At 38.1% G+C, this 27,089-nt stretch overlaps 1 protein-coding gene across 4 annotated transcripts; it reads left to right on the top strand.

Moving 5' to 3' along the window:
* Window positions 1–2: 2 nt before the first annotated feature.
* LOC101915144 (protein adenylyltransferase SelO) lies at window positions 3–26,368 on the top strand. Of its 4 annotated transcripts, none has more exons than XM_055803374.1 (19): window positions 4–608; window positions 1,770–1,888; window positions 2,132–2,260; window positions 2,963–3,027; window positions 3,131–3,187; window positions 3,287–3,385; window positions 7,891–7,958; window positions 8,653–8,740; window positions 10,513–10,582; window positions 11,220–11,292; window positions 12,006–12,089; window positions 14,048–14,177; window positions 14,837–14,881; window positions 14,968–15,049; window positions 15,140–15,232; window positions 18,704–18,783; window positions 19,644–19,687; window positions 25,241–25,320; window positions 25,653–26,368. In XM_055803374.1, the coding sequence occupies exons 1-19, from the start codon at window positions 404–406 to the stop codon at window positions 25,773–25,775; spliced, it is 1,734 nt and encodes a 577-aa protein (XP_055659349.1). In that variant the 5' UTR covers window positions 4–403; the 3' UTR covers window positions 25,776–26,368. The 4 variants fall into 4 exon arrangements, with proteins under 4 accessions (XP_055659351.1, XP_055659349.1, XP_055659350.1 ...); XM_027781765.2 differs by lacking the exon at window positions 4–608 and adding an exon at window positions 624–804; XM_055803375.1 differs by lacking the exon at window positions 8,653–8,740 and having other exon boundaries at window positions 10,464–10,582.
* The last annotated feature ends 721 nt before the right edge of the window (window positions 26,369–27,089 follow it).

The raw sequence follows: 27,089 nt of genomic DNA, 5'->3' as shown, positions 1-27,089 counted from the left end.
CCAGGCGCCGCTGCCAGCCGCTGGCAGGGGTGCGGAGGGCGTCCGAGCGGGCGGCCCCCGCCTCGCCTCGCCTCACGCCGCTCCCTGGGGGCGCCGAGCGCCGCGGCACCGGGCAGGGCACCCGGCTACGGGGCAGGGCTCGGGCGGCCGCCGCCGCCCTTCAGCGGGGCTCCGGCTCTGCCAGCCCGCCTGGCGGGGCTGTGGCGGCGGCCCCCCGGCGCTGGCCCGGTCGGCGCGGGGAGCGCGGTTTCAGCGACAGCCGCTCCGCCCTTCCCTCTCGGAGAAGGCGCCAGCTCTCCCCTGACACCCCTGCGGGGAGACAAGCGAGGAGGGCCTTGTTTGAGGCGAGAGAGGCTTCAGGCCGGTTCCTTACGTGGCTCGGTGAAGGCGCGGCCCGGCGGACATGTGGTGGCCCCCCTGGCTGGCCGCCTGGCTGGCCTGGGTCTGTGGGGCCGGGGCCGGGCGCACCGCGCCGCTCTGCGCCTCGGGCGGGCTCTGCCCGGCCGCGCTGGGCCCGAACGCCTCGCAGCCGGGGCCGGGCCGCTGCCCGCCGCGCCGCGGGGCCACCCAGCTCTGCGCCTGGGCCCTCTCCTCCGGCAGCCTCCTGGGTAGGGCCCGCGGCGGCTCGGGGGGGGCGCAGCAGCTGCTAAAGCGAGAGCTACGTGCAGACCTAGTGCACACAGTGAAATACTGTTAAACTTCCTCCCCCTTCTTTTTTTGTATTAGCAGTTTATCGTAATGGAGAGAGGCACAAGTCCCAATGATGTGTTAATGCAAAATTGATGGCCTGGCCTGTCATTTGGAGTACGCAAAGCAGTATACCTCTCAGGCATAGAGAATTACCTGTAATAACAAAGATAATTTACACGATAACATTACAGAAACAATTTCATTGGGTGTTACAATTGCTTTCAAGCATTAACAATAAGTGATAAATGTTGTGGCAGCTGCCTGTAACAGGATTTTTCATTAGAGATATTGAGAAACGTGGCTAACAAGTAGTCTCCAGAGATGCTAACTTTAATTTTTTACTAAACAGTGACTGTGAGGTACTGGGATTTTATAATTAACATAGATTTTTAAGATTGTTGCAAGCAAAAATCCATAAGGACATTAAAACACACAGCATTAGTCCAGTGTTTTAGAACAGTGTTTGTCTTCTGTTACGATGGGTGAGGGTGTGGAGTAGCTCTGAAGGAAGAACGAAGCACATCTTTTGAGTACATATGTTACGCTACAGCAAGAACTGTGTCTCTGACCCTTTAGTTCACTGTTTACATTACTCAGAGAAGACTACAAGCTGGTTTCTTAGCTTACTTGGTGATCATCATTGCATATGGACTGTGTATCAGTTACCAGCGCACAGTGTTGCACTACATCATTCATCTGCAGGGATAGCTGAACTTTTCTGTCTCATGCAAATTATCTTTTAGGGTTGCATATAATTGAGTGCAATATAAGACTGCCATGAAACTGTTCTAATCAGTCAACTGAACCTATGCTTAAATATGTTTTAGATCTTAAAACTGGCATGCCCTACTGGTTTCTTTAACTGCAGAATTCAGTCTTTCTTTTCAAAAGTCCCAAACAGAATAAAAACCTGTATTTATTTGGGCTTGCTTTTAATGCAGGCTCAATATACATTGTAATAAAGAGTCAGGTTTTCATTGCTTCTGAAGTATTTTGATTGGATTTAAGGGGAAATGTATTAAGAAGAATACGTCTAATTGCTTTTTAAAGAACATTTCGTGTGTGTTTGATGTTTACAGATCCTTTTCCAATTGATGTGATCCAGGAAAATTATGTCCGTAATGTGAGAAACTGCATTTTTTCAATTGTCTATCCTACACCTTTTAAATCTAGAGTTCGTCTTGTAGCTGTTTCAAAGGTTGGCTATTATTTATTTTCCTTCCTTTCTAATTAGTAGAGACTGTTGATACATGTACTAACATATATTTTAATATTCATATGCTCTTTATTGTGAAAGCTTCTCACCTATATATGTTAAACAAATACAACATATGAAACTTACTGTGGGGTGTCTTTGAATAACAATGTCTGTAGAGAAAACACATTACAATTGAAAAATCTGATCATATTCAAGTACCATCTGTATTATTTTTTTGACCAGGAAGTTCTTGAAGATATTTTGGATCTTGATATATCTATCAAAGGAACATCTGATTTTCTTCACTTTGTCAGTGGTGGGAAAGTGGTACTTGGGTCTGTTCCATTGGCCCATAGGTATGGTGGTCATCAGGTAACTATGGCACTCATTCTTCCAGGTGGAATTATGTAGGTCTTTTCACAGTAATTATGCCTGTAAGTATATGAACATTTTAATCACAGATTTGTTCTTCATAAGGGGCTGCAGATGGAACAGAACTACAGCACTCTTTCATGGTTCCATGTCTGCTTTCTCTGCTCCTGTTTATGCCAGAAGCAAATTACCTTTTTAACTTCCATTAGCTGTGGAGTCTGCTCAGCACACCTGTGGCCTAACAAGCTCTGATTCATGATAGGTATTACCAGCTCTGAGGAGTGAAGAAGGCAGAGTCTCACTTCAATACCATGATTACTAAGCGTTATGTTTCTTTGAAATGGGTTAGATTATTCATGGAAAAGAATGGTAGAATTTGGTTTGTAATTTCCAATTAAAATTACAAGCTGTGTCAGTTTAAAGACTTATTATACAAAAGAGACAGGGCTGTAGCTGTACATCATAGCTGGAAGGTAAAGAAAAAAGTGGGGATTACTGGCATTATTCTTTTTCTGTGGTTTTCTGATTCATTATTGGTGAGTGTGGAAATAGAGCTTTAGGGATATTTTAATGACTGCCTAAGCAAATGTGTCATTATGTTTCATTGTATTGTGTAGATCACAGAAAACCTACATATAATCTGTATATATATAACTGCTCTAAATGATAGAAGAAAATAACTTGATTTTTCATTTTTGTTAGTTTGGTAGCTGGGCAGGTCAGCTGGGTGATGGAAGAGCCCACTTGATTGGAGTATATACAAACAGGTGTGACTTTTTTTTTTTTTAAGTGACTGACTCTGTATTCTGTTTAGCTGATTCATGCATTTCCCAAGGTGTACTGTTAGAAATGCTACTGGTATTTTTGCAGGCATGGCGAGAGGTGGGAACTGCAGTTAAAAGGCTCGGGAAAGACCCCATATTCCAGGTAAGTTGCAATTAATCTATGTGCACCAAAACTGTATGTTGACTTTTTGAAATTTGCTTTGATTTTGTGACCTATTCCTTATTTCTCTGTTCTCCATAGGAATGGCGATGGAAGAGCTGTGCTTCGCTCTTCTGTGAGAGAGTTTTTGTGTAGCGAGGCCATGCACTATCTTGGAATTCCTACAAGCAGAGCTGCTAGGTATTTTTCTTTTCTTTTTCACAGCATCCTAATTTACAGGTAATTTTGTGACTGAGTTTCACTGAGCATCAATAAAGCAGGACAGTTAGTTTCCAAGAGAATACATCTTTCTTTTCATATGTATGCAAATCAGAACAAAATACATCCCTGCAGTCTTTTAGATTTTTGGATAAAACTTTCCAGTAATAATGAGATCCAGCAATTAATTCATTCACTTTTCCCTTTTGTATGCTTTAAAGTACTACTTTGTTTAAATATGACATCACATTCTGTCTGTGTCTTGCAGTGAACAGCTGTTGTTCACTTGTAAGACTGTCTTAACTGAATTCCCTTAATTTGAAATCTGTTTTTTGTAAAGAAAGTAATAAGTGCAAATTAAATTGAGTTAATACCTGACACTAACTCCCCTCTCCAGCTTTTATGACACTGCCATCAAGATCATCTTCTCTTTAAAAAAAATAAAATTGTTCTCTCCCTTGTTGCACACCAAAAAATTTGCAAAACCAGCAGAACTAGATTCCTGCCCTGTAAATGATAATGCCTTTAGTGTATGTGGATAATCAATGAGTCTATTAAGATATTTTACATGGTTAATAAGTGAGTCTTTTATTAATTTAGCATTTGGATTAATTTTTCTAGAATCGGGTCAAGTAGGAAAATGGAAGTGGCTATTTCTGTATTGTCGTAGTCACCTAGTTGCAATTTTTAGGATTGGTAGGAAAAATTGTCAGTCAGATGAATAGACATTAATATTGGAGGTAGTGCTGAATATAGGTAATTGCTGTCAATTCTTTATTTGTGCAAACACCTTTTGAGCAGAGAGGGAGATTTTGTAAAAAAAAATAATTTAAAACTACTTCTGTTTGAACCAAAGAAGACTAATACATTCACTCATTTGGATGATTTTCTCAGAATTAAGTAAACTGAATTTTTCAGATGGTCATGTTTAAAATGTCAAGTTCATTTTTTGTTCCGGGTAGTCTGATGTCTGTACTCTGGCATTTCAGGCTTTAAAAAAACAAGTGTTCTGCAGCAAAGGCCTGTACTCAGCTGCTACATGACGAGGTGTCTTTATTTGCAAAATGTCTGCAAATCTCTCTAGCATTAATTCTAACACATTTGCTCTGTTGAAGTGCAGTGTTTGTAAATGACATTTTTGATGGTTTATTCACTGACTTCACCTTGAGACCCTTTGCTGTTGGCTGTTAATGCAAAACTTTAAATCTGTCTGAATACCAGCAGGAAAGCATCTGGCAAGGTTATAGCCTTTCTGTGCTGTCATCTCAACAAATTGTTCAGTGTAAAACCAATTTGAAATCACTCTTTAACTGTGCACAAATTCTGTTGAATACAGAGTGTGCTTTAGTTCTCTGCTGGCAAATTGGTTAAATGCCTGCCTCTCTCAACTGCTGTACGAGCTCTCCAGACTGTTCAAGACTTCATTTGGAAAAAAACCCAGCTGATACCCATATTCTTCCCAATGGGGAGCTGTTATACTGAGGCTGGTGGGATGCACTTACAGAGGTCTTGTCAAGTCTTGGCAGAAATGTGGGGAAAAGCCTTACAGCTTATCCCAGAACACCCAGCAGGTTGGTTTGCTCTATTAATTTTCAGTACTGTGTTCCCAATGGGGTGCTACAGTTCTGTAGCAGCCTGTACTGCCGCATAAAGAACACTTCTTCATATGGTACCATTTTAGTCACATACTGGCATTACCAGTGAGCAGTGTAACGCATTGTCAAAAAAGTGAGTCAATAAGCAGTTTTCAGAGTGGCCCTTACTTGCATAGGGCTTGATGTTCATGCAAACAGAGCACGTGGGAGTGAAAATCCAGCTCTTAAGCTAGAGCTGGGGTAGGGAGGGATACAATCCATCCATCCTTCTGTGAGTGCTGTTCCAGGTTCTCTGGTGTAAGAGCAATTTTAGTGCTCCGTTTCTTGTAGTTGAGTGCATGTCTGGTCTCCTGCTGCCTTCTTGCAAGTAATGGTATGTACCAACCACAGGGACCATTTGAAAACTATTTTTGTAGTGGGAATGCGGGTATTTTTATGTGGCTGCTGGGCTATCTGTGTTGCACATCCATTAACTTGTATTAGTAACTAACCAAGTGTTGATGCCTCTGTAGATTTTTTGTCGATAATAAGATAAATGCTGGTATTCTGCAGGAGTTTTGCAAGGAGGCTGCTAAGAATTACATAGTCAAAAGGAAGCAACCCTTCTGGCAGAGGTCTGCTAAAACCAGTACAATTTAGAAGCATCATTATCCTGACTCCTGTCCTGTAGTGCTCCAATGCACACAATATTTTGTTAGTGTCTGGGGTTCATTCCCTGTTTTTGAAAACTTACGGTTTTCTTGAGGGGTTAGGATTTTCCATATCATTTATGTCAGCACTTTTTGTACTTAATCCTACAGATGTACTGATCATATCTGATCATTTCCAGAAGAGTCTTTTTTTGAAAGAATTTCCTAATGTTGCTTGTATCAGTACAGCTCCAGTAATAGGAGCAGATTGATTTCTAGATACTTTTTCCCTCCTTCTGGAACAATTCACAGCCTGGTTTTTGCAGTTAACAGAGAATGTTCAGTTTGGATAGCTATTAGATACCTTCAAAAATACTGAATATACTACTACTACTAATGATAATTTAGTTTCTAAGCCACAGTTACTGTTGCAAGCAACTGCACTGTGTAAGATTTCAGTCAAATCATTCCTTTCCATGATTGTTTGTACATATTATATGCATAACCCATATTTTTGGTGTAACTAAATTCTTTCTAAAATTTTGATGCTAGGTTATGTAAAACCACTATCTAGTGTACTCTAAAAATATAACACTTGGGAGTTTTAATGCTGTGACTGCCCTAGTCATGTTTATGAGTGGAATATTAGGTTTGTCTCTGGTTCTTTTCTGTGTATCTCCAAGGAAAGTTTGGTTCTGTTGTCTGTGCAGTCTTCAACTACGTAATAGACAGCAGCTATAAGTAGCTGCATTGAATTTCAAATAGCATGCCACACAACTATTTTGAACCATAGAATGGTTTGGGTTGGAAGGGACCTTTAAAGGTCATCTAGTCCAATCCCCCTGCAACGAGCAGGGACATCTTCAACTAGATCACGTTACTCGGAGCCCCACCCAATGTGGCCTTGAGTGTTTCCAGGGATGGGGCATCTACCACTTCTCTAGGCAACCAGCATTTCACCATCCTGATTGTAAAAAAAAAAAAGTCTTCCTTATATCTAGTCTAAATCTACCCTCTTTTATTTTTAAAGCCATTATGCCTTGTCCTATTACAACAGGCCCTACGAAAAAGTTTCTCCCCATCTTTCTTACAAGCCCCCTTTAAGTATTAAAACGATGCAATAAGGTCTCCCTGGAGCCTTTTCTTTTCCAGGCTGAACAACCCAGTTCTGTCAGCCTTTCCTCACAGGAGTGTTCCATCCCCTGGATCATTTTTGTGGCCCTCCTCTGGACCCACTCCAACAGGTCCATGTCTCTCCTGAAGAGAATAATGTTTTCCAGTTATCAGCAAGCAAAGATAAAGAATTATACAAAATGAACTAAATTTTCCTGCTGTTCGACTCTTGAACAAGAAGTCCTCTGTGCCTATTGAGGGGTCAATACCTCTTTCAGAGCATAGCACTGAGCCTTACTTCTGCTGGATTCAGCGTAATCCCAGTTGTTTTGGAGAGAGAACTTCCTACATGTTAACCTTGGGGGCATATGATGCCCTTGTATAGTTTGTGAGGATTGATTCCATTTTATTTTGCTTGATAAAACAGAAAATACAGTGAAATTACATATTTTATTTTGTGAAATGAATTAATGTTGTGAAATACTTTATAGCACGGAAAGTTGTTCCAAGCACTCACAAATCTCAGTATTCGGGTAGATTGTGCAGAATTTTAAGGCAAATGAAAGGAAGAGATTGTTTTTAAAAATCCAAGTGCAAGAGAAAGGGATAATTGTAATGTATCATCAGAATTATGCCTGTTTTGTGGGTTGATAGTATTTGAAGAGCTCCTGATTGCTAAGGGTCCCAGGTCTGTCCCCAAAGATCCTGAGACAACAGTTTTGGCTCATGTAAAGGGCAACCTGCATCTGATGCAACAATTTGGTTTCTATTTTCTCTGTCCTTCTAATTTTGCTGTTGTCCTCAGGGAAATTGTGGCTTACATAACGTTATCATCACACTAATCTGTCACTGGGGTTCCAGATGAATGCAGTATTTTATTTTATTTTTTTTTTTTTTTTGGTGCAACCTCCTCCTCAAGAACAGTTTAAGTAATGGAAATTGGACAACATTGTATGAATACAAAATAAATGCATCTTGCTAATGAAGCTTGGTAAGCCTCAGCTTACTGTTTGCCTGTGTCATTTGTAAATACAAAACTATGCCAGCAAAAATAGCTTACCTTTTTTTGAAATAAAGTTATGACTTGATTTTCATTGTAAATTCTTTTTCCTAAGATAACTTTTTAATGTCCATTTCTTGTTTGTTACAGCTTAGTTGTAAGTGATGATGATGTGTGGAGAGACCAGTTCTATAATGGAAATATTAAGAAAGAAAGAGGTAATAAACACATTTCGAGATATGTTGCAACACTGCAACTTAGTTCTCCATTTAATATGTCATATATGTGTAATAAAAAGTACTAAATAGGCTTCATTTCATTTATTAAGATACAGAACCTCTCCTGAGAAAATGGGTCTGAAACATATCTTAGTTAAAAAAAATGAAGCCCTATGAACAGGTCTGCTATGATTGTGGCATATGTGTTGTCGTGGTATAATTTTTATTTTCACTTGCCATTAGGAAAATGGTACTGAAAGCTAGGGAAATTTTCCACTGTTCCAATAGCAATACTAGGATGGTGGGAATGCTACTGTGACTGTGCCATTGCTACATCATCTACATCTGCTCTGAAAAAGAGTGGGATGGCAGAGCATGGGGAAAAATCTATTTATGTTGGGTTTTTCTTTGTTCCTAGCATGTCTGGAGTTATTCTAGTATTAATGCAGTGCTGGAATTTTGCCTGTGTTTGCTGGTATAGTAAATTAGGCTTTATCACTAAAATGTATGTGTAGTGAAGTAATATTATAAATATTCATTTGTTATGCATCTAGCATACTTACAAAAATACCAGTTTAACTATACATATATAAATTCTTCGTCTACAGGAACAACACATGACAGCTTTTACTATGGAATTATTTTATTTTGGTGATACTCTGTTTACATTTAAACATATGTGTCTGTATTTAAGGTGCAATAGTGCTACGTCTTGCCAAATCGTGGTTTCGTATAGGATCCTTAGAAATTTTAGCTCATTCTGGGGAACTGGACTTACTCAGGTTTGAATTTAATCTTCATAGTGACTATATTACTTTTCTTAACAATCAAATATGTATTAGAATAAAGTATATACAGTTGGAATTTAGACATAGATTATTTACAAAGGAAGACTGCATAACTGGGAAAGATAACCTGCTATTTTTATGCAAGCATACAAAAGATCTTGCCTCGTAAGGATAAAACCCCCTAGATGTTTCTGAAGGCCTGGATCTTGCAAAATGAGAAAGGTTTTATAGCTGAAATACTTTTGGTAACTAAGCACTAGGGAGTTGTTTGTTTTGGAAGGATTTGTAAATGTGAAGTATAAGTTCTGGCATTTCTCATAGTTGTCTGTGAAGCTAAATTAACAGAAATATGAAATAAATGACTAACATAGGTATGTTGTATAAAGTATGCTCTCTAGAAATATGCAGAACCAGAGAATTGTACTAGGTAAGAAATTATTGCATGGTTTTAAGCCTCTGAGCAATGTTAATTTGCGTGTCAAGCAATTAGCATGACAAACATTTAGGTCTACTGTAAATATTTAAAAGTTGGTCATTTCTCAGGAGCAATACAAATTGTTCTGGGGTGCTTAAAAATGAGTAAGAGCTCAAAGCAGCAGTTGTACGGTGTAGTAACTGAGAACTCAGTTTAACTTCCCACATCATTCCATGCTGTCTGTCTCTTTTAAATCTCACAGCAGATTTTAATTGTAGAACTGAAATACTGATTTTAAGTTTTGTTTTGGGTTTTTTTTCGTTAAAATGTTTGTCACCCAGTGGATTTAAGGAGAATGTAAGAGGAGTAAGGATCACTTGTAGCCATACGAAATAGATGTCTCCTGCCTGCCTGTTTCAGAGAGGGGCTCAGAAGGGGCAGGCCAAGGCTCGTATGACTCTGCTTCCTCCTCAGAGTAGGTCTTGAAAGAGGACGTCCTGGAGCAACCTGCTGAAATTCAGAGGCAGTAGGCTGGACACCCTTCTAAAGGTCAGGTTGCTAGGTACTGTGATAAAACCATCACAATTTGAGGAGAGTTTAGTGATTTGCTCCAACAACCTGATGAGAAGGTAAAATCTAAATATTTGAGGGCGTACCCACACAGCCTTGGCTGGGTCCAGCCCTTGGCCCGGTCCAGCCCTCGCCCAGGTCGCCTACCCGTCGTGTAGATGCTGCTTACAGCTGCATGTGCCAGTGGCCTTGGCTGGCTGTGACCACAAGAGGGTCCTACAGGGAGCTCCTAAATGTACTAGATACCAGCCACTCCAAAGCTTTAGATCTGGGAAGATATACATCGGACAGGCATTGCGATTTTTAATGCATGTATCCCTGTTTCCTGAGCCTGTCTTGCAAGACTGTGCAGCCCTGTCTTGGGAGTGGCCAGTTACTATGGCAAGTAACCTTACTTCATAAGAATTCAGCCATAAAATTTTCGTTGTGATAATTCCGATCTAGAATTATTCCTTGTAGTCATATACTTTTTTTGGATACAGAAACTTCCCTAAAAAATTGATATTACCACATGCAAAACCAGATCCCAGTGTCTTCTGAAATCTGTGGGAATAATTTTAAAATACATCGCAGTCTCCAGTCATATTTATGACAGGAACCTTAGGTTTTATCTCTAAGCATTTATAAGGGCTTAATCCAATACTCATTGGAATAGATTGATCGAGTTTTTTAATAACTATTTGCAGCAAGCTGTAGATTAACTGTTTAAAACCAACAATTTTGAATCATCAGTTTTAGAGGTACCAGCTTTGTTTAAAGAATTCTGCCTCCCCTATTACAGAAGATTGCTAGACTTTATCATCCAGGAACATTTTCCATCAATAGCCATGAATGATTCAAATAGATATCTGGTAAGTGCTTAAGTCTTGGTAAGTTACTTTTTATTTTCCACAAGCATGTAAGCAAAAATTATAAAAAGCTTATCAGAGTTTCAAGTTTTAATTTTTTTAATAATTTGAAGTAAGCTTCCAGGTTTTATTAGTGGAAGTTTGTTAATTGCCTTCAGAAACCTGCTTCTTGAATTTATTTTTTTCTCAAAGTGGAATACAAACATTCTTTTTTTTTCTCAAATACAAACATTCTTCACCACTTTTTGTTATGGAAATGTTTATTGGGAAGCTTCCCTTTTCTGTTTTGTTCTCTTACTGCTCAGATTGAGCAGTGGTCATGAAGTGATGTATTATGCTTTTTCTAGTATAATGTAGCGTATATAGTATATGCACTAGTATATATAGTATCTTTGTTCCTTTTTTTTTGACTTTTTAATTTATTTTAGGGCATCTATGTACTTACATAACTATAGTCTTTGCTGGATAAGGTTATTGTGCAGTCACATCATTTAGAATGTGAATGAAAAGTCCTGACAGAGACAGACATCTAAAAATAGATTGCGACATATTTCTAAAGTGAATCAAATGTTTATAATATTTATTGTATTCCATATCTTTGATTCGGAGGACTTGAAGTAAAAGATATATTTGATTTTAGGAATTTTTCTCTACAGTCGTATCGGAGACTGCAAATCTGATTGCATTGTGGATGTCTGTGGGGTTTGCACATGGTAAGCTGCAGTAGATAGCATTGGCTTTACAGGAGGGACTGCAGTCGTATACTTAAAGATGGATTTTATTTGTCACTGTTCTTCAGTTCATCTGATGTCTTTGCCTACAGCAGTATCATCTGTTATGCATTAATAGAATTTTCTTTTTCATAACAGAGTTAGGAGCACTCTCTGATCTTTCAAAGCACGACTGTATCTGACAGAAGCAAGAATTCTCAGAATTGTTGCAGTAGTCTGGTGTACCATGTATTGATGATATACATAAATTTAATTGCTCTGAATTTGATGCATCTACATAAAAACCTGGCCCTTTACAGTGTACAGGATACAGTGCTGTCCACCTTTGCTTCAGATTTGCATTATGAAAAATATAATAACATTGTCTTGCTAATACAACACCCAGTCAACTTGCAAGAAAGCATCTAAGACCGATTTGCAAGATGCTGCCAATACTGTGTAGCACTGAAAGGAAAAGGAAACAGTGCCACCTAGGTATAGAAACCCAATGCAAGACAATAGCAGTTTCTCATTTTCATACTTCATATGCATGCCAGGCCAAGGGCAAGAAAGACAGATTTGTTTTCCAGAGTGTGATTTCTGAAAGGTAACTGCTCCAGAGTTCAGTAGATTCAGTGGATCTATTTCACAGCAAACTTTCTGGAGACTACTGGAATTTTAACTTCTGTTTTTCCTTGTTTGTTGTTTAACTGTAGGTGTGTGCAATACAGATAACTTTAGTTTATTATCCATAACAATAGATTATGGTCCATTTGGATTTATGGACTCCTATGACCCAAGTGAGTATAGCATCTGTTTGTAAATATATTTTTTACTTACAATAAATTCTTTGTATTAACTTATATAATTCCAGTGTACATGAAAACTAACATCATTAGTGGAAAAATCCCAAGCTGGTGTATTGTTTGAGGAGGTTTAGGGAAAAAAAATATATCAGAGGCCAGTTTTATGAGTTGAATAGATGCTACAACAGAAACATATAAAAAACTAAAATTGTGTGAGCAGCCAAAAGCTGCCTTATTATGGCCAAAAGTCAAAAGCTTTATAGTCACAGCAGCTAAATATATGTTGGAAGAAAGCAAATCGAACCTACCCAGTCATGGCAATGTTTCTTTGAAAACATGAACGCCATTGAGTCTGGGATTGATAAATATAGGTCCAGTATGTACATAAATGCATATTATTAGATTATTGTTTAGAGGTTGCACCTGAGTAAGCTTTAGAACCAGCAGTGGTTATCATGCTATCTGTTTCCCTGAGTTGCAGCCTCAAGATAAGGAAATGTCATGAGAGGAAATGTCTTACTGTGTCTATCGCATTGAAAAAACAGGTCTTTTCTGGGCTTATATCTTTGTATAGTGGGTTGACCCCAGCCAGCCATTAAGGATCCACCTGCCACTTGTTCACTCCGCACTTGGGCTGGTTGGGGGAGAGAACTGGAAGAGCAAAGATGAGAAAAGCTCATGGGTCAAGACGAAGACAGTTGAATAAGTGAAGGGGAAAAAAAGGGGGTGGGGGCAACCAACAGGTGATGCAAAGGCAATCACTCACCACCTGCCACCACCAGACTGATGCTGAGTTAGTCCCTAGGCAATAACTGTCTTGGAAAAACTGCCCCCAGTTTTTATTGCTGAGCATGGAATTCTATGGTATGGAATTTCCCTTTGGTTGGCTGGGGTCAGCAGTGCCAGCTGTGTTCCCTTCTAGCTCCTTGCCCACCCCTAGCCTAACTTACTGTAGTTCCAGAGTGAGAACAGAGAAGCCCTTGATGCTGTGCAAGCGCTGCTCAGCAATAGCTAAAATATTGGTGTGTTATCAATACTGGTTTAGTTGCAAGTCTAAAACACAGCACCATACAGGCTGCTATGAAAAAAATTAACTCTGTCCCAGCCAGAACCAATATACACCCTAGAACCAGATGAAATACTTCAGAGTTAAAGTTCAGATTGGAACCAATCACCAGATCTGCCAGATGTCACAGGTCTCCTCTTTAGTGGTCTGTTTGTTATTAATGGCCTCTGAGAGCTCAGGCAATGCTGTGTGCATTGATCAGCTTACCTGCGCGTGAGCTGAGCGAGGGGTTCATACTGCATCCATTCAAAGACTGGCGCTGTAGGTACACATGCTTTGTACTTTTGGATAGCATTTACTTACGATCTCCCCAAAAATAGATTTCCATACTGGAACACACTAGCCCTCATTTTTATGTGAATGCATAAAGTCTGTTTGTACAACTGAAAGAAATCTTGCTTAGGTGGCCTGTTTATTTAAACACAGGCCTGTAAATTTATAAAATTTATAAATTTCTAAAATTTATACAGGTTACTTTACCAAAAATACTTACAAATCCTGAATCTCCTTGCATAGTTGTTTGCTTAGTCCAAGTGCTAAACAGTAGTGCTGTATGTAGTAAAAACATTGAATAAGACATTGTTTTAAGTGTAAAAATGGTGTTTTTCTTTTTAAACATCCGAATTTATTTTGTATCTTCAAGTAGGAAAACTGTGACGTGGAAACTTGTCTGTGAAGGATGTATTCCTTAGATTTGCAAATAACATATCTTGAATTAATTCACTGTAACTAAGTATCCTTGTGATCTGATTTTAAATATTTAGTAACTTTAGGGCTTTTATTAGTTTGCTGTGTAAGTATAAAAATGAATGCACTTCAATATTTTAAAATTGATTGTTTATTGTGATTACTCTGTTGTGGAAAAGTAATGTTTTGTTTGAAACAGATTTTGTTCCAAACACATCTGATGATGAAAGTAGGTATAAAATAGGAAACCAGGCAAATGTTGGGCTGTTTAATCTGAGCAAGCTGTTACAAGCTCTAAAACCTTTACTGGATCCCAGACAAAAGCAGCTGTAAGTAATCCTTAAAATGTCTTCTTGCTTTAAAGAACTAGTGACATGGGAGACCCTCTAAGACCAAGCACATAGGAAAGAAAGGATTTGACTTCTAAATTTTTTTTTTTTTTCCTAAGTGGAAATTGATTCTGAATTAATTATGGGCCAGAATAAGGTTGGAGGGAGGGGAGAAATTTTTTCATTGGTCATAAATAATAGCAAAAAATCACTGGAAGGCTGTCCTAGATATGTGGTCCATTCTCCTTTCACTAAGATTGGACCTTTGCCTGTAGTTTTCTATTCTGTCTAGCTTGTTCTTTAGGATGCTTACTTATGAAGACTGTACATCCTCCTGAAGTGATGAGATAGTATTTTAATATCCTATTGTAATGATTCCTAATATGAATCCTTCGTGTTATTTAAACTCGTGACTTCTTATTCAGTATGAAAAGGAAGAACATTGTATTTTTCTTCTTTACAGTGGCAATTTATGTGTTTGAAGTCTGTTAAAATGCTTCTCCTCAGTCATCTTCCCATGACAGATCCCAGCTGATTCAGAATACCAATGTTTGTGAGATACCAGACAGAAGTAGTTTTCATTGCTCAGTGTACAGTAGGATTGTACCCACAGTAGTATTTCAGTTCCATAGGATTTGACATTTCTTTTGTTTTTGCAGAGCTTCCCAGATTTTGGAGGGGTATGGTGAGCACTATTACACCCGGTATGCAGTTCCAGAACTCAAGCCTTCTACTCACAATACTAAAATGATATGATGGAACAATTTCCTTACTTTGTTACTATTTTCAGTTTCACAGAACTATTCAAAACAAAATTGGGCCTTCTTGGGGAGAATAAGGATGATAACTATTTGATTGCTTTCCTCCTAAAAGTGAGTTTACCTTACTTATTTTGTTGACAAACATCTGAACTGATATTCCATACTTTAAAAACAGTGATTGAAGTATCTTTATTTCACTAGCTTATGGAAGATACAAAGGCTGATTTTACAATGACATTTCGACAGCTCAGTGAAATTACTGAAGACCAGCTAAAGGAGCTCCATATTCCTGAGGTATTAATACAAGCACCCAGTTTTAGGAATACTTAATATAAAATGAGTAAATCAAGTTGGACATAACCCTGGCATAATAGAGGATGTCCCAAGCCATGATTTGCCTGGGAAATGTGTCATTGTAGCATTATTAAGGGACAGGGAGACGAATACATGTGTCATGCTACCATCCCATGTTAAGCCTGTGTCTTAGTGAAGGATATATATTCATGAAGAGCGCTAATGAAAGGTACGTTAATGAGAGTGCTGAAGTCAGATTTTCAGCCTCTGGTACAGGTCAATACGAGTAGTCATAAATATTCATACACAGGTGGGAATGTGATTTTCTTCACATTTAAGATGGGTCTGCTAGGAAGAACATTCCTCCCCCTCCCCTCTTCCTTTGTTTTACTTAAGGATGCCTTCTGGTAGTATTTTGTGAGACACAAGTGGAATTAGATGGGGCTCATAAGGAAAATTTCAATCTCTGGTCAGTGAAACTATTCCTACTGTGGCTCAACCAGGTGGCCTAAACCTCTGCCCTCAGGTTGGTTGGGTTGTCTTGATATCTAATGATAAGTGAGATCCCATCTCATCATAAACTCTTGCTAGAATCTCAGCCCATAGTGGCCTCTGCCATTCCTTGGGCACAAGATTGGCTCTAAGTGTAGCTTAAAGCATTATAATACATTTTGTTATTCTCTCCTGACCAACCTGCTATCCCATCCTGTCTTGCTGATAACTCAGCCTACTTATTCTTCAGGAGCAAGTATAACCGTAAGAGATAAGAATATTAAAATAAAAGAGATAACTTCTTACCTGGATACAGTGCAATGTTTAGCAGTGAAAACAGTGCTGAAATGTTTGACCTGGAGTAAGATGCTAGGCAAGTAATAATTGCATAAAAATGCAGAGGGGAAATTCTGAAAAGAAAGCTTGTAGATACCTGATCTGGAAAGAAAAATAGGAAGCCTTTTTGCAAGAGCCAAAATTATTTTTTTCTTTTTTTCCACGCCTTTTCCATGGGAGGAGTGTTATTCACTTTGTCTGAGAAACTTCATTGCCTTTCCCTAACTTCTGTCTTATTTCTGTTTGTCTTTGAATCTAATTTAAAATGAGAGCAGGTGAACTTACGAGGTGGTTTTAGGGAGGAAAAACAACTGTACATAAAGCATAGAATGAAAATGAGGAGTTACTGTTTCTTTTTCCAGTTGAGTCCTAGATAATTAAGTGATTTGGACCCAATTCTCTGGTTTTCTTTGTTTTCTTCTGTTTAAGAGGTCTAACCTGACCTTTTCTATGAGCTTGGATCCATTAATAGTTAAAAAGCCGAGATTTTCTAGTAGTAAGCAACAAAAATACAAAGAGCCGTAGCTTTGGGTTTAATAATTTGTACAGAGGGGGTGATAAGAGGATGGGTGTGTTTGTAAGAGAAGTTTTTTTTTGTCATAGAATACAAAGGATTTTTCCATTTCTTAGTGGCCTGCATGTAGTAGGAGGAATGGAAGCCACCCCCATGCAGTATGGAGCCACTTCCGGACTACTGCAGTAGTGGCATTTATGGCAACTCCATCTCCCCTTCAGTGAAGGTGCAGGTTGAGGAACTAATGATGTTGGTGTATTCTGACCCTGCGGTTACACCAAAGGACATCTCCAGCCTTCACTTGGTAGCAGCTGACCATTTTTTTCACACGATGAAATGGTTTAGCCCCCAAGCACTGAGTCCCAAAACTGATGTTGTAAAGCAGGTACAATTTTATGCTGGTAAAAAGTTTTAATGTTTTGAAGAAATTTTTTCTTTTATTAAAGTGATTTGGTCTGCTGTTTATTCACACACTGATACTTTGTCAGGAGCAACGTAACTTCTCACGTTGGTTTGTAGATCTCTTATGTTTTTTTGAGCTGGACACCAAAATTGACCTAAAAATGCCAGAATCCTTTGGGAACACTGCAGGAGCCTTTACATTTAGTATTAACTGGAAACATTCTGAAATTCTCCCTAAAGCAGCTTAACCCTGTGCATCTTTGAACAAATGTTTGACTCACCTGTTACCCACCTGCTGTTCCCCCAATCTTTTGTAATTTTAATGCATTTCTATACTCAAATGTGGTTTTAATTATATTGACTCCAATTTATTTAAAAAAAAACACGGATGTGATCAAAACTTTGTTTTGTTCTTGCTTTTAATTTCCCTTATTTTGCCCCTTTTTTCTTATATATCTACTGTTTTCTTCCTTTTATCTGTGTCCATTTCTTTCTAATCTGTTCTTTCTCTGAAGTTGATTTATTTATTTATTTATTTATTTAGCTGTGAGCTTTGGCTACTTTCTCTCAACCGAGCAATACGAAGCACCTGTTAGCTCAGTGTAATCTGCCAGGGAAGCAGAGTTTGTGGTGGTTGTCCAGCACTGGAGGCAGTAACCCCAAGCTGTGGTTTCTCTCTGCCTTTTCTAAGTTCAGTCTCCTCTCCCTTCTTCCTCTCCTGTGTTCTCTGTTCTCCTTCTTCTCCTATCCCTGTAGCCTTAAGTTCCCTTTTTTTCCCCACGCTTTATCTTTCTTTTTCAATATATTTTCCCTTATTTCACAATTCTGAAAAAAGAAAAATAATCCCTACAAATAGATCTGACATGTACAAAACACAGAAGAGAGTAAAACCTGTAGTTATGTAGCCTAAAAAATAAAATAGGACACATAATAAGCCAAGGAAAAATAGGGATGAAGCGCTGGAGGTGTTTAGGTAGAATTTGCCATAACACAGGTGTATTAATATGGATGTATTGTGCTAGAAAAAATAAATTATTTATAGACAGAGGAAAAGATACTAGTAGAATTTGGGGGGGAGAGAACCCCTTCCCTCTTAAATCCTTTTAATAATTTGTTGTCCTGATTTCAGTTGGGATAGGGTTAATTTTCTTCCTTGTAGCTGGTGCAGTGCTGTGGTTTGGATTTAGGATGAGAATAATGCTGATGACTCTGATGTTTTAGTTGTTGCTGAGCAGTGCTTACACTAAGTCAAGGGCTTTTCAGCTTCTCATGCTGAGGGGAGGCACAAGAAGCTGGGAAGGGACACAGCCAGGACAGCTGACCCAAACTGGCCAAGGGGATGTGATATCATGCTCAGTATATAAAATAGGGGGAAAGCTGGCCAGGGGCCACTGCTTGGGAGCAGGCTGGGCATCAGCTGGTGGTGAGCAATTGTTTTTCATTTGCATCACTTGTTTTTCTTGGGTTTTCTTTATCTGTCTTTTTGTTATTTTTCTTTTCATTGTGAATTATTATTATTATTGCTATTACCAATTGTTAAACTGTTCTTATCTCTAAAACCAATTTTTCTTACTTTCACCCTTCTGATTCTCTGTGAATCAGTGAGCAGCTGTGTGCGGCTTAGCTGCTGCCTGGGGTTAAACCACAACATTCATTTGCTTACTTTGGTTTTTGCTTATAGGAACAAAATTCTGATCATCTGCCATTAACTGCTTCTTTCTCTTTAGGAATTCTGGGCCCTCCAGGATCTTGGTAAACACAAGTTCTTTTCAGAATGGGTTACTATGTACCTCTTGCGATTAAGTCAGTAAGTGATGCAGTTTCAAGTGTTAGAATAGCACCAGATGTGTATTTGCCAGAAGCAGGCAACTAATCTGCAATGATTTTCCGTAATTTTTAGTGGGTCTGTTAAACTGGCCCAAACATGGTTTTATATGCCTTTATTGTCTTTATGGTTCTAGATTGTACTAGATTCTATAATAATTACTATTGTAGCTCTATTTTGACACACAGGAACATAAAGCTGACATGGGAGCAGTGATCTGTAATTTTTTGTCCTTCATTCAGCATCCAATTGGATTCCTTTGAATAAGAATTTTGTTTAAATACCAGTCCTACAGATTAAATCCAAAAATCACAAACAGGCTTTGCAAATACATAGGAATGAGTAGTGTTTCATTACTGGTATTACATTTATTTTTTTACTACGTACTAGTACTGCTTTAGGATGACAGGGAGTGGAAGTTTAACAGTTGTGAATACACAAACTGTGTTTTGAAACTGCTGGTGTTACATAGATAGGAACATCCATGTTAGAACTTCCTACCAATTCCATTGTCTTAAATCAATAAAGAATGTGGTTTTCATAGTCATATATGGTGTGCATGGCTGGTAGTGGTGAAAAGAAATATGTATCAGGTACTTGGCAATTTTAGTCAAATGCAACTCTTGGAGAAAAAAATCAATACGAGATAACCAAACCTACAATAAAGTGTTCATTTTTTTCCAAATGTAATCATTCTTGGAGATTCATACCTGCTTCCTGAAGACAAAAGCAGAACACTTAATGATTTTAATGAAAGTCAAATAAAATATTTCTAAAAATAAGTAAGCATAACCCTCACTATTCTTTTTTTTTTCTTCCTTTGGTTCGTTTTTCACGTGTAGTAACAAGGGTGATTCAGACACCAAGAGAAGAACAAGAATGACAAGTGAGTAAAACAATCCAAAGGAATCATATGCTTGGAGATGGCAACTATCTATTTACATAGGTTTCTTTAGTGTTTCTTTTGAGGACGACTTAGATGTACTGTCTTTCTGAAGAGGAGAAACTCATTACACTGCTACAAATCTTGTAATACTATACATTCACTGTGGCTATCTCTGGTTTCACCCATGCTCATGATTAGAATCTACCCACGTGTGTATGGCTGGACCTGTAAATATATATGTGTGTATATATATATATGTACTTTATGTACTTTTTACGTAAGTTAAATGATCAAGAAGTTCCTTGGCTGCAATGAAGCTTGCTTCCTCATTAGGGATCCTCCTTTTCCACTCCTAAAAAAAAAATATCAAATAATTAATTGTCTGTGTTTATGAAGAAATTAGTCTGGCCCAGATGCCCTCTGTTGTGAGGCGTGACTGAGTCAGTCATGTCAGTGGTCTGAGGCCTCAGGGTGTGAGATCACGGAAATGCACCACAGCTACTAGTCCAAGCTGATCTTCTCTAGATTCTGCTGGTTTGGAATAACAGAGCACACACCTGTTCATATTTCAGGTGATTGAAATCACATGTGATAAAGACCTCATGACGAAGACTTTTCCTATCAGTATCCACAAAGGCTGCTCTAACCTGTGTCACGCCGTATGTGAATATAGACATTGAGGCAATCCAGCTCAGCTGCCCAACTGTGGTCTATTCCATATCAATCCTTATTTACCAGCTTGTTTATTTTTCTTTCAGTTTTTGTTTACCTTTTTATATTTTTTTTTATCTTACTTTTTTCTTACCCCCTTTCTACAGTTTCCATTTGGGGGTTCAGGAAATGCCAGGCCTCCAGCTTGTTCCATGCTTTGGTGCTTGTGGACTTGATTAATAATTTTTTTTTTCCCATTTTGATTCCCTTTAAGAACTTAAGAATTATTTGCCCATGGGAACGTGGTTGTTTCTATCTTGTCACGTCTCAAGTGAGGCTTCACCTTAGTGTCTTGAAATGGTGGACACGCTCTAGCTGCTCCCCAAGTTGTAACTTCATTGCAAAGTAGGATTTGATTTCCCTGTGAGAGATGCCCTTCCTCTTTGCTGTGTCTGCTTTTCCCAAGCGCAGGCAACATCTTTTCCTTGATCTGTACTTCCTTCCTTTAGCAGTCTGTGAATGTGTCAGTTTGCATTGCACAGAAGAACATTGCTCTTCTCCAGTGAGGAACCTTTGATAACATCAGGAGTTAAAGGAAAGTACTTTGATTTTCCAAGTTATTCTAAATACAGAATGGTAGCGGTATTGTATTTAGCTGTCTGTCACAGCAGATATGAAATTCTAAGAATTATTGAGAGAGAGATCTTTTTGGATCTGCAGTAAGCTGTGGTAAATATGTGAAATTTGCCTATAAAAGACAATGAGCAACTGAAAATCTCTGGCCAAAAAGGAATGAAGGAAATGCAGGATATGATCAAACTCTGACAAGAGGTATTGTAAGCTTCAATGTTACACTGCTTTGCAGGGTGTTTTATTCTTCTTTTTAATGGAAATGGCTGTAGGTTTTTATTGGATACTAATTGGCCGCTTTCTTCAAAAGCTTTAACTGTTTCAGTAGGAAAATGGCAGGAGATAGCACTGACTTTCAGTGATAAGATTGTGCCCTATGTAGTTTTTACAATTTATCATCACATGGACCTTCAAGTTTGCATCCATATTTTCTAACCAAGGCTCTGTCGATTTTTAGAAACACTACTTAAAATTTTACATGTATTTTTAGAAAGTTAATATGAAAACAGTTATGAAAAGGAAAGGTTTGTTTTATTTGTATTTTGGTAGGTTTAATAAGGTTCAACTGTGGGACGCTGAGGCTTTTAGCTCAACTACTATTTTAAGGTTCAAGCTCCCCTGTTTTCCTCTGCTAAAATTTAATGCTGAAAACTGTCTAAACACCCTCCTTATTTTCCTATGTTTTTTTTAAAATCTGCTTTCAGAGAAAATCATGACATTCTGAGTTTTTATTCCAAATCAGAAACTACCCTAGTCTGGGCATGATCTTCTGCAAACCAGCACTGTGTTTTTCCACATGTACCTCAGAGGATCTTATACTACAGGAGAGAGACAAAACAAGGAAAAGCTTTTGCCTCCAGGATCACACTTGGCACTAGTGGTCTCAGTTTTGGTAGCAGTCCAAAACTTGATATGCAGAGATTCATGTTTAAGTTAGTTAAGTTTTCTTCCATATAATTGGTCTTCACTCTATATTCATACATCAGAGCTGCAGGAATTTGTAACAGGCTACAGATGTTAATTTGTTACTGTTTTATTAAAAATCTGTTTTTCCTTTTGAAATCAACAGAACTTGGTACAATTTTGCTAGCTTCTCCATATTACAGTGTGACTGAAGTTTCTTACAGAGTTTTTGTTGTTGTTGTTTTCTTTTATATCCATAATTATTTAAATAGATCTCTTAGATGCCCCTTGTGGTCTCTTTAGAATTGTTCTTTTTTGTTCAATAATGGCTTGTAACAGTTGTCCCTTGTCAGTACAACTTGCAGCAGAAAGCTGGTTCAACTCAGCCAACTGTGGATTTTTACTCAGCATTTCATGTTAAAGACAAAACTGTTGTGGCTCTCTAGGTTTTTATATGGGTTGGTAAGTCCCACTCAATTCCATATTGCTGTCTTTACTATTGACTGACCTTGAATATATAGCCATTAACACCTCATTTTTCATCACCTTTCCCTCCTCATTAGCAAATGTAGTAAAATGTCTCATTTCTGAAAGTACATTACCTTGAAGTGTTTGAAGTCGATCACTTATTAGTTATCTTTAATTTTTTTCTCTCTTCATTTAGTTTTTTAGTTCTTGGTAGCACTTTCTCTTCTGCTGCCTAAACTTGGTTCCTTAGGAATTGATCAAAAAGTTTTGACGATCTAGATCCCAATACAAGTCTATAATTGTATTTCTTTACAAAAGAAACATGTACGAAAAATACAAAATTGTAGACCAGATCATAAAATGCTCAGAAGGGCACAACGCTTCTTCTGTTTTGTCCTTTTCTTATCTGGCTTGTCTGACTCTTTCATAATTATCTTGTCACTTGTGTTAATTACAGGTACCTTTAACGCCACTGTGAAACTTGTCAATTTGTAATTGTTAAGAATATATTTCTGGGACAAATATTCTTCTGCTAATATGAGTCATGGTTTTAATGTGAATTATCTTTTGTTGTATGAGTCATATGTTAACTTCACCTTTTAAATATTCTTTTTATATTGTTATCACATGTTACTATTGAATACGCATTTACTGGATTAAATCAAATACTTGGCCAGAGCAAATTATTTTGCTAAGTGGGTAAACACTATTTTTTTAGCAGTTAGGGCCTTTGTCAGGGTTTCAGATAGCTAGTCGTGTTTTGTGGCTTTTGTTTAATATATGTAAACATAATGTGCAAATTTTAATAATGTGGAAAAAAAATAATGTCCGTATCTGGAATGGACTGCATCTCAGTCTTTGTTCTCATGGAAGTCAGGACCTGGACATTGTGCTGGAATGTTGTTCTATAACCTGGGAAGCTTTTATAAAGACGGGAGTGGCAGTGCCACCTGAGATGCCTCTGTTTTTGGCCCATGGTCTGCTTTTGTAGGAGAGGTTCCCCTTCTCTCTTTTGGCAGGAACACAAGTGGTCGGAGTTCAGCACTTAGAGGGATTTTTTTTGTCCTTTTCTAAGTATCAGAAACACCCTTTGTGTAACGCTGCTGTATGTCAAATCTTGTGGCTTAAAATGGTTATCATTCAGTTGCAAACATAAAGAATGTCATTGTATTGTGATACACAAAATAATCATGCAAGTATTGTTTCACTGATTACATAGCTTCAGTAAATTCTAGTTTGTTAGCTGGTTAAAGGGTGCTTTTTAGAAGCTGTGCTTATTAGAGAGAAGTCTGTTTGCTGCGCTAGGCATTAATTCTGTATGGAGAGCTATTAAATATGAATAAAAGTCCTGTGACTGTCTAACCACAGAACCTTAGGAGGAGCCAGTCATAGCTTCTCTCAATTGTCTTGGTAGCCAGCTAGGATAAACAAGTTATGTTTGCAAGCTGAAGGAGCAGTGCAAGAAGATGCAAGAACAGAATGAATTGGGAAATGGAAATAGATTAAGTTTAACCCTTTTATCAAAAATATTGTTTCTGATCTTCCCCCTGCTAATATAATACATTATTTGTAAATAAAATAATGCAACAACTAACTGAGTAGAGGGAAGTTTGGGATGGTGATTTTGATGAATACTCTGCTTTCTCTAATACCCCTGTTCAAATATGCTGTGAGGGTGTTTATAAGAATATTTTATAAAGCCTCATGGATTTTTTGAAAGAAACATATTAAATCAGTGCTTATTCATATAAAACCTACTGGGACATCAGTGGAAAGGGAAGGAAGAGATGAAGTTTGGGTATGTCCATAAATCACAGACTTTTGATTTCAAGTCCATGGCTGAAATGCCTCTGGTATCACTTATTAATCTCTTCATGTAATCGTAATCTACTGAATTCAGAAAATATGCAGACCAATGTCAAATTAAGACTTGGAACATTGTTAAAATTGATCTGTAACTTTGATTATTAATTAAAGGCAAAACCTCCTGAAGTAGAATCCTAGGCTTTAATTGTAGACCAAAAAATAATGAGTTGTGTTGACATTATCCACTAAAAACCTGGTAATAATAACATCCATGAATGCTTATGAGAATTGTCCTTGGCATACAATTTGACAGAACTCCTTTTATGAGCTGTTAGTTGCTGTCCTGTAAGATACAGACAAGTTTCCTAATTCAGCAGTTTAATTTTCAATGTCCCTGCGGTCTCCCTACTACTAACTGGACAGGATCAGCCTGGAACATGCCAGAGAAGCAGTATAGCTGTCCTGAGTGTTTCCAAAAAGATACAGCAGACAGTTGTGGAAAAAACTGGGGACACACCCCCGGCCCCCCCAGTTAAAAGGAGAATTCAAAAAGCACTTTCTACTGAATCTGAATGCAACATTAAAGGCTTTTCTGGCTGAACTTTTGATATACGATATAGAAGAAGGAACGGCTAGGTACATATACTTTAATTTATACCTTAATAATTCCTTTTTACATTAAGTAATATAATACTCATTTTTAGGATCTCCAGGAAGGTATTGACAACACTGAAATACACTTTCCAACAATGTAGCAGGAATCTTAGGTAAACTCGTCACGTTTGAAAAGCCTGCAGGTGTTCATAACTGGAAATCCTTTGTGTATAGGATAATCCTTGTGATGCCGTACACTACTCTGCGTTTTGTTTGGCACTTTGGCATTACTGATTGTGCAAGTTGAAAAAAAATCCTTTCAGCAGGATTTTTATATTTATATGAAATAAATAGATTTATTAATTCCTTTTCCTTCTTATGTGATTTTTTTTCTTGATCTGATAATTAAACCTTGAAGATTTCAATGATGTTTCAATGACTGTGTTTTCCTTTTGTTGAATATGTCTAATTAAATTTGACATTATTTGCTTTTGATTTCAGCTGTTAATCCTAGATACATACTTAGGAATTGGATGGCAGAATCAGCAGTGAAAAAAGCTAATTTGAATGATTTCTCAGAGGTAAAATTATTTTTCTTTTATGACATATTCATTAATAATTGGCACAATTGTTAATGAAACAGTTGTTGAATTTATACTTTGCACCTATACTACACTTTGGCCAATGCTGTACTGTCTAATAACAATTACTATTAAAAATATTAACAAAATTATTAACAGTATTAATTATAAATAATAGCAACAGTATTAATAGTAGTACTAATAACAGTAAGCAACTCATGTAGTAGTTTCTGGAGCCAGGAGGCTGCATAATATGAAATGGAAAAAACTTCTCTTGTTTTCAGAAAAAAAAAATAAATGTATAAAACCCTACCCATTTAAATTGCTTCCAGGTTCATCTCCTACAGAAGACTTTACAACATCCCTTTCGGAGGCAGCAGGCTGCAGAGACAGCAGGCTACTCCCTGCGCCCCCCAGCTTGGGCTAAGGATCTTAAAGTAAGCTGTTCATCCTGAGAGAAATCTGAACAAACAAGAAAAACGATCAGGGTTGAAGCTCAGGTCTTCAAGTAGGATTAATGGATCAAGCAACAGGAACTTCTCTCCCTTATACTCTGTGGACTGGAATCTGCTGCTCCGCTAAGCAAGGCAAGGTCTTGACCAACTTTGTAAAGTCTAAAGATTAAAGAAATGGACCACTACGTATGATTGCATCAGCAAATTATACTGGCACTTGTAACTGCCCTTCATGTTCAGCTGTGCATTAATTTAAGTCCCAATATTTAATTCTGCCAAACTGTCACACTTAACCTGTCAGAATTCATGGCCGATCAGGTGGGTCTCAGTAACTTCTAATGGCTGTCAATTTAAAAGCTATCTAAGCTAGTTTTAATGATACAGTATTTTGACGAATGTTCTCCTTGCCATTACACATTGTTCCTATATAATTTTATTCTGAAGACACAGATGTTCTTAACTCCTTTGCAGAGCTGGAACAGCAGATCATCTTATACTTAGACCTTGTCATCTTTTCTCTTTTTGACTGTGTTTTGTCACATTAAACTGCCAACAAAGATGTAAACAAAATTCAATTAAATAGTGAGCAAAGATTTCTGTCTTGGGAGTGACTTGTCCAAAAGGAAACGTTGGTGTCTTTGCCAGTGCCAGGTGCCTATTGAGCCAGGCCCACTGCTCTCTGAGTGTATCTTTTGACAGTAGTAGAAAGATTGTTGGTGTGTGGATATAAAGCCTCAGGAAAGTTTCACTGCTGGGACATGATTTGAAGATGCACGTTATTGTGCCTGCAGGGTAAATGCAGCACCACTGCAGCTCGGGCACTGGTTTCCACTTAGATGAAAGGAAAGAACTCTAATTTATGTTGAACCAAACATCCACTAAGTTTCTTTCGTATGTGGGCCAAACGCAGCTGCCCGTACATCTTTACCTCATGGAATAATTGCATAAACAGAAAGCGTTTTTATACTGCTTTTTTCTTCAATGTGTTTTATGAATGTTAGATCCTATTAGTAGTAGTAGCGAGTGGACCTCTGCTTCACCCAGTTACAGGTGAAGAAAGCCTCCAGCGCCACGGTACAAAACCAGAACCTCCCAAACGGCAGCTGTTTTACAAGCGCTGGTAAGTTCTGCCCGCTGTGCTCATTGTGAGGCTTTTCTCAGGTCCTTGAAAAACATCCGAAAGAATGAAGCAAGCCCTGAAAACTGGTTTCACCTATTCCTCTGGCTGCAGAGAGTAGGTCAGCTAATTCTCCAGGAGTTCATTCATGGACTCAGTCATGTCTTCTTTCCTTGATTTATATGAAAGTGAATCTC

This window comes from Falco peregrinus, chromosome 5 (genome assembly GCF_023634155.1).
Source record: "Falco peregrinus isolate bFalPer1 chromosome 5, bFalPer1.pri, whole genome shotgun sequence".
NCBI classification, from domain to species: domain Eukaryota; kingdom Metazoa; phylum Chordata; class Aves; order Falconiformes; family Falconidae; genus Falco; species Falco peregrinus.
The sequence above is the reverse complement of the archived record's forward strand: the minus strand, read 5'-3'. Positions and strand labels throughout refer to the sequence as shown.